This window comes from Mesoplodon densirostris, chromosome 1 (assembly GCF_025265405.1).
Source record: "Mesoplodon densirostris isolate mMesDen1 chromosome 1, mMesDen1 primary haplotype, whole genome shotgun sequence".
Classification (NCBI taxonomy): domain Eukaryota; kingdom Metazoa; phylum Chordata; class Mammalia; order Artiodactyla; family Ziphiidae; genus Mesoplodon; species Mesoplodon densirostris.
Window position 1 is genome coordinate 27,797,837 of NC_082661.1, and position 10,788 is coordinate 27,808,624.

Sequence of the window (10,788 nt, forward strand, 5' to 3'; positions counted from 1 at the left end):
TCATGTGTGTGATTCACTTAACGTGTGGATTTCAGCAACACTGCCAGAACCCATAAGCATAGGTAGGAATTCAGGTCCCTGAAACTAAACAATGAAATGGATAAATTAAATGTGGTATATACATACAATGGAATATCATGCAGCCTTGAAAAAGGAGATCCTGCCACATGTTACAACATGAGTAAACCTTGAGGACATTATGCTAAGTGAAATAAGCCAGTCACAAAAGGACAAATGAAGTCTGATTCCACTCATATGAAATATCTAAAGTAGTCAAAATCATAGCAATCTGTTGCACAACAATGTCAGTACTAACACTAATGAACTATACACTTAAAAGTGGTTAAGATGGCAACTTTAATGTTATATTTTTTACCACAATTTTAAAAAACTGAGCATTTTCATTTATCCAAGTGGCAAAGATCAACTTGGTTAACTGTTGGCAAGAGGGCAAGCAAAGAGGTACTTTGTCATAAAGTATTGTTGGAACTGCAAGTTGGTATAATGGTTTTGGAGAGCAATGATGAACAAACGTTAAATGTACACATCCTCTGACCCAACAATCACTTAGACTATTTCCTATCAAAATGCCCACACAAATACTCAATGTCTCACATATAAAATATCCACTATGGCACTATTTATAATAACAAAACACTAAAACAACCTGAACAGCTACCAATAAGGTACTACTTAAAATAATTTATGCTACTTCCATGCAATGGGGTCATTAAAAAAATATGAGCTCCAAAGTTATGAAACACTGCATATAGCAAACTACTCCATATGTGTGAGGAGAAAGGAGAGAGGATGCATGTAGTAGTACACACAGAGAAACTCTCTGGAAAGAGACAAAAGAATCAAGTCCCAGAAAACGGGGATAAAACGGAAATTTAATTTTTACTTTATACTATTAGATTTAACAAGTACATTTGAAAATGAAAACATAAGGGGAGGAAAGAAAAATTACCAACTAATTTCTTTTCAAATACTCTTAGATTAGTGGTTTTCAGCTCTGGTTGCTCTTTGGAATCTTTAGGAGCTTTAAAAAATCTTAACTCCCAGAATCCACCAGAGAGCACCAGGATCTGACTCAACCGATCAGCAGATGGGTCCCTGGGTATCAATGTTTTTAAAAGATCCCCAGATAATTCTAATTTTCAGCCAGTGTTGTTAAATCGCTGATTTAGGCCAGGGTTTTGCAAACTGTAAAAGGCCAGATAGTAAACATTATATCCTTTGTGGTCACATAAAGTCTGTCATTTTTTTTTTAAAGCCTTTAAAAAAATGTAAAAGCACTCTTAGCTCCTGAGCAACACAAAAACAAGCCATGGACTGGATCTGGTCCATGGGCCATTTTGCCAATCCCCAATTTAGACTACGCACAGGCTGGTCTATTGCCTGGACAAGGCACCATGAGACAAGGTACCATGAGATAAGGAATAGTCAAGAAGGCTCCACAGTGAACCCACAGGTCTGGGCCCCAGCCCTCCAACTGGCACCCAAGTTGTTCTGTTTTGAGTGGAGGTGGGAGAGCTTTGGACTCACATTAATAAAACTCCCAAGATACATTATAAACCAGCCAGCTTATTACTTTTTAGTAAGATGTAGAACTTTTACCATGCAGACTGCATATGTATGTCAGCATGAAGAGCACATTTTCTTCCTAGAGGTAGTGACACAGAAAACCAGGTTATCTGTGGAACCCAAACAAGGGGAAGCTAACCTTCAGTTACACCTCATCCATAAAGCTAGGGCACACTTTCCCAACACAGGGACAGACCAGGCCCAGAGAACTTGGAGAACTCGTTGACGTTCCTCCCCGTCTTACTCTGGCTGAGCACTGCCAACAGTCATCTCCTACAGCTTTATCATCAGCCTGCTTGGCCTAAGGGTCATCTCTCTGCTCACTGTTTTTTACTGTTACCTCCACCATTTCTGAGAGTCAAGGTTCTGAAGGGGGGCACATCAGTTGCTCCCGTGCACCAACTACAAGACACAATAATCCTGTTAGGATGCTCTCGCAACACCACTCTAACTCAAGTATTACCAGATAAAATGCTTTGTAACGATTCTTCTCATCCTCCATTTACAGGTTACCTATAAATTCACTTGAATAATGTAACAATTCCTACTGAGGATTAAGGTTTTTAATTATAGGTTTTCTTCTTTCACTTTCTTGATCAGTGATTCCCAACCATGTAGGAGTTAATGAAACCAAGAAACTAATTTTGTGTCACCACTGCTACCAAGACAGAAATACCAAGTGATATGTGCTTTTCAGATTAAATTAACGCTATTTTGTTCTCTAAAATGTAAAAAAATAAGATGTAGCCCTCAATTTAGTAATCGACACTCTTAAAGGTCAAGCCAATCAAAAATTGTCTTTGAACAATAAAAAGGTTTATGCTTTCAAATTAAAAAACACATATTGCAAACATTATGTAATAATAAAATTACAGCAAATGAAATATTCAGACTGACCCCACGGCATTCACACCACACCAGAATTTTGCCTGAAACAAAACAGTAAATTTTATCCCCCCAAGTAGGTAGGTCCATGCTGGTTGAACACTTCAGTCCTAGACCCCACGAATGAGGCACATAGTTCATGCTTAACAGATACATACATTAACCATTCTTAACCACCCCTCACCAGGGCCCTGACGGGTAGGAAGGATGAAATGTGGTCACAAGCACTCCCATAGACAGAATTCTCCAATTATAAAAATTCATACATGTGACCTTTACCACATCTAGGAAGATAGCCGAGATTTTAATCTGTGAACCCACCTCTGAAAACCACAACAAAAATCAATAAGAAATGATTTAATGTAAAATATACAAATTTCTCAGTATGAGAACGTCCACAAAACAGGGAGAATGACAACTAAAACAATTTTTCTTAAAAAAGAACACTCCCCTTACCTTGTCCTTGCTACCCAACACTCAAAAACAAATCTGTACAAAACCACAAACACAGAAAAGGACCTTAGAGGATGTTACAACGCAAAGCCTTCAGAAGTAATCTAAACTGCTCTCCTCACCGAGACCCTCCCCCGATAGAGCTAAGGGTTCCCAGGTCCACTGGGGAAAGTGAGTGGTCTCAGATCATCACCCCTGCTGTGCTACAGATGGTCCAAGGTCACTCGCTGTCAAACTTAACAGAATTGACTTGGACAGAGATGGAGCCTCCCCGGTAACTGCCCCGCTTCTTCTTGGTTTTCTCGTGCCGGAAGGATTTGCCTTTGGTGAACTTCAGAACTTGATTGGCTCGCTCCCCCCAGTCTCCGGTTGCACCCCGCTGGTAAGTAGAGACAGGTGGTTAGCACGCAGAAGGACAAGGCCAGGGCCCTGTCAGTTTCTTCTCCCTGCTCCAGGCAACCCGAACCCAGAGAACCTCCTACCAACCAGAACCAAAAGCTACCCCCTCTCTCACCCCACCCCCTCAAGAATGGTGAAGACCCTCTCTCTCCTCACCTTGGCGTCAAAGGAATTGTCTGCCACTCGAGCATCCACCTGAATTTCCTCCTCCCTGATCCTTCGGAATGGGGAGGATCCCCTTCGTTCTGCCTGGAGAAGAATGAAGTAGGAAATTCAGGATGGAGTGGTCATGTAACAGGAAGGCCCTACTGAGCTACACCCACAGCACGTATGCCAGGCCAGGCAAAGAGCTGTCAAGGTGCTTTGCAATTTTTCTTTCTACTCTAAACGCTGGCTCTTGAGAGGAAAATAAGACAACTTACTTTATTCCTTTTAGGAAATGTGTTGGGGGTCTGGGGCTTTATCTTCTTGGCTGGAGGAGTCTCTGCCTCCTTAGCAACCTCATTCTGCTTCCACTTCTTTCCTGAACCTACAAAACAAAAAGCCAGACTCAGGAGATCAGTTTCTTGTCCCTCGTCCCAGGGTCCCACACTGAGGGCCCCCAACTAACTGGAAGCCAGTCATGGGCCTCAGCTCCCTATCCCACCCCCAAGAGTAGAGCACATCCTGATTTGGGGGACAAACCCAGGAGGCAGGTTCTTTGGATACAGACCTGGCTTAGCAACTGCCACTGCTGTCTTTTTCTTGCCCTCCTCCTCCTCGTTGCTGTCCTTGTCTGCTTTTCCATTCTGGGCAGTCAGTGCAGAGGTGCCATTGGCCTTGGTGGCTTGTGGTCTTGGAGTGCCCTTGCCCTTGGGCTTCTCCTCTTCCTCCTGCTCACTGGAGTCCTCAGAGGAAGAAGTGCTGCTGCTCTCGGCCTTTGCTTTCTTCACACAGGCTGGTTTGGAAGGGGCTACAGTTCCCCCTGCCTTCTGTGGCTTCTTTTTGGCTGGGGGTTTAGGCGTCTTCTCTTCCTCGTCTTCCTCGCTGCTGGAGCTGTCTGAATCAGAGCTGCTGTCCCCACCACCCTGAGAGGCCCGCTTGGCAGGCAAAGATGGAGCTGCTTTGGCCATCACCTTGGACTTAGGGGTGGCTACATTCTTCTTCGTCTTCTCCTCCTCACTAGAACTGCTCTCCTCCTCGCTGGAGGTGCTATCAGCCTTTCTGGTCAGAGGCTTCTGGCCACTGGCTGCAGGCTGCTTGGGAGTCGTAGCTGGCTTAACCACAGACTGCTTGGGAGTGGCAGCTGGCTTACCTGAGGAATTCTTGGTGGTACTGGCTGGCTTAGCAGGAGCTTCATCCTCAGAACTGTCGGAGTCTAGACAGAGAGAATGGAGTGAATTTCTCCCCAAATCAGACTGAGGGGAGCCCTTGGAGCTCCCACTGCCCTGAGGGCCTCCTATGCCTTACCTGAGCTGTCTGAAGAGCTCTCTGCTGCCTTCTTTGCTGGAGCTGGTTTAGTAGTTGCTTTGGAGATGACTGCCTTAGCTGGGGGTCTCTTTTCTTCCTCAGAACTTGAATCTGGAGAGAACCTATGGCATTAGGCTGGGTCCAGAGTCCCAGTCCAACCAGGGGCAACGAAAAGAAGGATGCAGGGAGTTCCCTGGTGGCCTAGTGGTCAGGATTCCAGGCTTTCAGTGCTGTGGCCTGGGTTCAATCCCTGGCGAGGGAACTGAGATCCCAAAAGGTGCGTGGCACAGCCAAAAAAAAAAAAAAAAAAGCACAAGGGACAGCAGCATTTCCCTCCCTACTCCTCATACACTCCCCAGACCCACTCACCACAGGTGATGACTCACCAGACTCGTCGCTGCTGTCCTCACTGCTCTCCACAGGCTGCTGCTTCTCTGCAGCTTTCTTGGGAGCCTGAATTCCCAGGGACTTCTTGGGTGGGGGAACAGAAGGCGGGGGAACTGAACTATAGGGACCTGTTTAAAAGGGACAGTGTGGTTTTAAAATATGTACACACATTCTTTGATACTGCTTCCTTCTATAAATGGAGCCTAATTCCCTATCCCTTGAGGGTGGGCTAGGATTAGTGACTCATTTCTAACAAATAGACTACGGCAGAGATGATGGCATGCCATTTCTGAGTCTAGGTTATAAAAGGCAACGTGGCTTTCTCCCTTCTCTGGGAGAAGCTGGCTGACACATGCCAAGGTCCACGTGGTGACTGCAGAGGTCCTCCTGCCATTGGGCCCTGGTCACAGTCGTGCAGCTTGACTCCCCGTGTCCAGTCACCTGGTTTTTTCTTCATGGGTTTTTTCTTCTGCTCTTCCTCCTCCTCCTCCTCACTGGAGGAGTCCTCACTGCTAGAACTCTTTTGGGCAGGAGTGGCAGCTGCTTTCACTGGGGCCTTGGCCACAACTTGCTTTTTAGGTACAGTCTGCATCACACAGAGAAAATCAATTACCACAGGAAAATACTGACCCAACCAATCCTGCCATGCAATGGAGACCCCCCAATCACCTCCATCCCCAGTCCCTTCTTTCCTGCTAGAAATTAAGGCCCATACCTTCTTAGATACGGTTGCTGCCTTCTCCTCCTCTGAGTCATCATCACTGCTGCTGCTGCTACTGCTGCTGCTGCTATTACTACCAGCTGCTTTGCCATTGACTACTTTAGGTGCTGGACGAGCTGGTGTACCTAAGAAAAAAGAAATAATGTAAGCGAGTATAAAGACAGCTTTCGGATCTGCCATCTGCAGTGGCGCCGCCGCCAAGATGCAGATTTTCATGAAGGCCGTCACTCTCAAGGTTGAACCTTCAGATACAATAGAAAATGTAAAGGCCAAGATTCAGGATAAAGAAGGAATCCCTCCTGACCAGCAAAGACTGATCTTTGCTGGCAAGCAACTGGAGGATGGCCATACTTTGTCTGACTACAACATTCAAAAGGAGTCCACGGGCTTCCCTGGTGGCACATTGATTAAGAATCCACCTGCCAATGCAGGGGACACGGGTTCGAGCTCTGGTCCGGGAAGATCCCACATGCTGCAGAGCAACTAACCCCGTGTGCCACAACTATGTGCCCGCTCACCTAGAGTCCATGCTCCGCAACAAGAGAAGCCACTGCCATGAGAAGCCCGCACACAACGAAGAGTAGCCCCCACTCGCCGCAACTAGAGAAAGCCCGTACGCAGCAATGGAGACCCAACTCAGCCAAAAATAAACTAAATAAATTAAAAAAAAAAAAAAAAAAAGGAGTCCATTCTTCATCTGTGTGGAGACTTCGTGGTGGTGCTAAGAAAAGGAAGAAGTCTTACACCGCTCCCAAGAAGAACAAGCATAAGAGAAAGAAGGCTAAGCTATCTGTCTTGGAATACTGTAAGGTGGATGAAAATGGCAAAATCAGTCGCCTGCGTCAGGAGTGCCCTTCAGATGAATGTGGTGCTGGAGTTTCCAAAGCCAGCCACTTTGACAGACACTGTTGTGGCAAATGTTGTCTGATCTATTGTTTCAAGAAACCAAAAGACAAGTAACCGTATACTGGTTAATAAAAGACATGAACTAATGAACAATAATAAAAAGGAGTATCAAGACATTAAAAGGCCATAAAAACCTTCCTATTAGCGTGGAACTTAGGAGTCTGTCAATTCTCTTGCCTTTGGAGGAAGCATGAAGGAGAATGCTGTGGTTTACTACATCAAAGGATGAATTTCTTGCCCAATTTCAGGAATAAACCTGTCTTCCAAAAAAATGATGCAAATTATTTGAATATGCCCTCTGAAGTTTTTAAAACATGTTTTCCCTCACTGCAGACTATTTCTGTAGTTAGTAGTCCCTAACTATAAAACTTTTTACTTACTAGGAAAATGTTTCTTTTAAAAAAAAAAAACGACACCAGTCAATACCTCTAGTTCAACAACCAGTGCCATTTCACTCCTGTGCTGAATTAAGGAATTTTCACATCAGTCCCCAGGGCAACCTGGTCCCCAGTCCAGCCTCCTAGGAACATAAATAATACCTGGTTTGGCTAGGGCTTTAGCCTGAACTTTAGCTGCCATGGGTGTTGTCTTTGGCTTCTGGTTCTTTGGCACCTCATCCTCTGAGCTTGAGTCAGAATCAGAATCAGAGCTCTTGGCCTTCTTAGGAGGAGCTTTGACTGTCTTGGCTTGGGGCTTAACTCCCTTCTGTGAGAAAACACACAACCAGGAGAATCAGCAAGAGTTTCAGGGCACCCAAAGGACATCCTAAGGTAGAAAGCTTCCTAGGTGCCCCTCTTTTTAGGCCTTGTCCCTGCCATTCCCTGTCCAGAGTTCTCTGTACCTGTCCATAAAACATATTCTCTTACTCTTGGAGTCCCTGACAGTATCCCAGAGAAACCCAATACTGCCAGGGAAGCAGGACGGGTTGAATTTCCTCTAGATTCAGGGCTCAACTTCAACCTCACATAATCCTTCCCAAACCTCATACTTCTACAACCTCCTTGAAAAACCATGTAATCACCTGTTGTATACCTAACACCATCAAGCTAAAAGCCAAGATTAGTTTCTTCTTTTCCAATCCCTTAGCAATCCCTTTCTTTCTCAAAGTTGCAAACCTGGACAGGCTTTTTCTTTTTGTCCTCCTCATCATCATCACTGGATTCTTCACTGCTGCTGCTGCTCTCTGATTTCTTGACTGCAGCCTTTCCAGGATGCTGAAGCAGACTGGCCCGTTTGGCAGGTACAGCTGAACAAAAGTACAGGTCCCAGTAAGAACCAGCCATTTGGAGCACAGACAGGCTCCAAATCCTTTTCCTGGAACCACAACTCCCTGCTGGGTCTTACCAGCTTTCTTAGCGGGAGGTCCTTGGGCTTTTTCCTCCTCGCTGCTGTCCTCACTGCTGTCACTGGATGAAGTCTTCTTCTTAGCCTTCTTAGTCACTGGTCCATTTGCCTGTAACTTCCGCTTTGGGGCCTTGGTGGACCTGCTGAGGTAGACTAGGCTAACTCCTGGGGAATCAGGACCTTCCCAAACCAAAGAACACAGTCCAGCCTACTTGGGGGGAGAAAACAGCCACACTAGCACATAGAAGACTTACTTGAGCCAGAAACTATAGATGTCCAAGAGGGAAGAGGCGTTGGCATCCTGCTGGGTCTGTAAGAGAAAAGAGAGAGAGCAGGGTACGAAAGTTTTAATTTGATATAAACGTTACATCTCTGTAAGACTTCTCCTACTTGCATAAATTAGGAGAAAAATATTCTATTTAAGTATTTCCCAGTTTTTGGTATCAAAAACTTGGGCTATCCCTGTAGTCTCTAGCACCATCTATCTATTCCCCCACCTGTCAATCCTATTTATCAAAGCCTTTAAAAACGTACATTCCCTTTACTCTAGCAGTGTACTAAGAATTTATCCTCACCCATGAAACAAACATCTACACAGGAGGATGTTTGTGGCAACGTGGTTTATAATTCCCAATCACTGGAAACCATTCTCCAAGAGAAGATTAGTAAAAATCTATGTTACATATTCAGTACATAATTGCATTCAACTATTACACTGATTATAGATTATGAATTGGTGTCCAAAAAAATGGCAAGGCATTAGAGTATATACAAAAATACAGGCTCAAAGTTAAATGAGTAGATGTGAAACTCACCTCTGCCAATTATTAATGTGTGACCCTGAGCAAATCACTTAATCTGGGACTTCTCTGGTGGCGCAGTGGTTGGGAATCCGCCTGCCAATGCAGGGGACACGGGTTCGAGCCCTGGTCCAGGAAGGTTCCACATGCCGCGGAGCAACTAAACCCGTGTGCCACAATTACTGAACCTGTGCTCTAGAGCCCTCGAGCCACAACTGCTGAGCCTGCATACCACAACTACTGAAGCCCGCGCACCCAGAGCCCGTGCTCCACAAGAGAAGCCACCGCAATGAGAAGCCCACGCACCGCAACAAAGACCCAATGCAGCAAAAAATAAAGAAACATTAAAAAAAAATAAATCATTTAATCTTTCTGAGACTGTTTCCTTCTCTGTAAGATTGACGACACTACACATCTTATTAACTTGTTGAGAAGATAAGAAATAATGCATATAAGGGGCTTAGCATCTGGAAATAGCATCTTGCCCTTAGTAAACCCTCCACAGAGATTAGTTTTTGTCACATAAAAAAGATTTCTGATTCTGAAAGGCCCAATTCCATCCAGCCCACTCTCTGCAGCCTCCCTAACAGTCAAAACAGTTCCAATATGAAAGGAGCTGTATCAGATCACATGGCAGGCTGTGCCAGCTTAAGGTAGCCCTTTCTGAGGCCGATCTGACTCTCAACTTGCGTAGCCTGATTCTACCACAAAGAACAAGTCTATCTTCTTAGTCAAAGACTAAGACCGCTAAGGACTACCATACCACTCCACTCTACCCTCAAGGTGTTTTCTCATGCAGTCATGTCTGCTTTCCTTGAGATGTAGATTCCAAACCTTTCACATTCCTGGTCATCTTCCTTTTACTTGTTTTTAGAACATCCTAAGGTACGATAACTAAGATAACAGCTTTCACTCACTGATGCTTCCTGAGCACCAGGCACCGGTATTGCCACTTTGTATATGTACATATCATGTTACTCACAAAAATCCAAAAAGTGGATGATGACATCCCCATAGAAGTAGAAACAGATTCAGGGACGTTAAGCAAGCTGCCTGGATCATACATTTCAAAAGTGGCAGAGGCTGTTCCCAAACCTAGGCTTGTCTGATGCCAGAAATCAAAGATTCAAGCCAACAGCTATGCCTGCTTTGTAGAGAGAACTATGATGCTCAATCCTGCTTCAGTAAAACGAAAAGCAGAACCCTGCCTTTACTCGTTCATTTTCTTCTTTAATAACAAAAATCCCAGCCTTCATTATTTCTAAAGCAATTTTACTTATCTTTTGAGTCCCGGGTAAATTCGATTGAGGTCAAGTCACGCTCGGCATCAGCCAACATAAAGCCCAAAGAAAGAACTAGGAGCCTCCAATGCCTCCAGTGGGGCACGACGCTGCCGCCTCGCCGCACTCCGCCAGCCACGTGACCTAGGCCACGAGGTTCCCACGCTGCCACCGCCGCCCCACTCACCAGAAAAAAAGCAACAAAGCTCAGCGCCATGTAGTGAGACATCGTGGAAGAGACGCTGAGACTCCAGGCTTTCCGGCCACCGCCGAGAGCTCGGCACAAAGGCCTGGCAGACACTGGGCTGGCGGACCCCACAGACCTCCCTACCTGCAAACCTAAGCATGTCAGGGCCCGGAGCCCCTGTGGTCATCCCACCCCAGCCCATGAATCATGCCCGGGACTCACAGCGCCTGTTGCCTTGGCGAACTTGTTGGCCACATCCGAGAGCTGGTTATCGCGCAGAAAGCCGAGCACGAGGGGATACAGGTCGCTGGGAACCACGCGGCGCAAGCCGGCGTCAGCCATCCTCTCGGTAATACGCGTCACTACCGTTGCCGACGCACGCGACTCAGG

At 45.7% G+C, this 10,788-nt stretch overlaps 2 protein-coding genes across 3 annotated transcripts; one reads left to right on the plus strand and one right to left on the minus strand.

Moving 5' to 3' along the window:
• Positions 1–339: 339 nt before the first annotated feature.
• On the minus strand, positions 340–10,781 carry NOLC1 (nucleolar and coiled-body phosphoprotein 1). 2 transcript variants are annotated; one of them, XM_060100422.1, is made up of 13 exons: positions 10,621–10,781; positions 8,386–8,441; positions 8,132–8,271; positions 7,903–8,033; positions 7,327–7,492; positions 5,876–6,006; positions 5,602–5,746; positions 5,160–5,288; positions 4,774–4,884; positions 4,037–4,681; positions 3,747–3,853; positions 3,481–3,573; positions 340–3,304 (listed from the first exon to the last, which is right to left on the minus strand). In XM_060100422.1, exons 1-13 carry the CDS (start codon positions 10,738–10,740, stop codon positions 3,146–3,148), a joined length of 2,133 nt encoding a protein of 710 aa, XP_059956405.1. In that variant the 5' UTR covers positions 10,741–10,781; the 3' UTR covers positions 340–3,145. The 2 variants fall into 2 exon arrangements, with proteins under 2 accessions (XP_059956405.1, XP_059956404.1); XM_060100421.1 differs by having other exon boundaries at positions 8,132–8,274.
• On the plus strand, positions 6,084–6,841 carry LOC132491496 (ubiquitin-ribosomal protein eS31 fusion protein-like). The gene is made up of 2 exons (XM_060100423.1): positions 6,084–6,267; positions 6,567–6,841. Exons 1-2 carry the CDS (start codon positions 6,084–6,086, stop codon positions 6,839–6,841), a joined length of 459 nt encoding a protein of 152 aa, XP_059956406.1.
• Positions 10,782–10,788: the final 7 nt, after the last annotated feature.

Coding starts and splice junctions, on each gene's coding strand:
- LOC132491496 (XM_060100423.1), top strand. CDS start 6,084: ATGCAGATTTTCATGAAGGCCGTCACTCTCAAGGTTGAACCTTCAGAT. Junction 6,268..6,566: donor CATTCAAAAGGAGTCCACGG/GCTTCCCTGGTG, acceptor AAAAAAAAGGAG/TCCATTCTTCATCTGTGTGG.
- NOLC1 (XM_060100421.1), bottom strand. CDS start 10,740: ATGGCTGACGCCGGCTTGCGCCGCGTGGTTCCCAGCGACCTGTATCCC. Junction 7,493..7,902: donor AAAAGAAAAAGCCTGTCCAG/GTTTGCAACTTT, acceptor GTTTTCTCACAG/AAGGGAGTTAAGCCCCAAGC. Junction 5,289..5,601: donor ACCCATGAAGAAAAAACCAG/GTGACTGGACAC, acceptor CCTTTTAAACAG/GTCCCTATAGTTCAGTTCCC.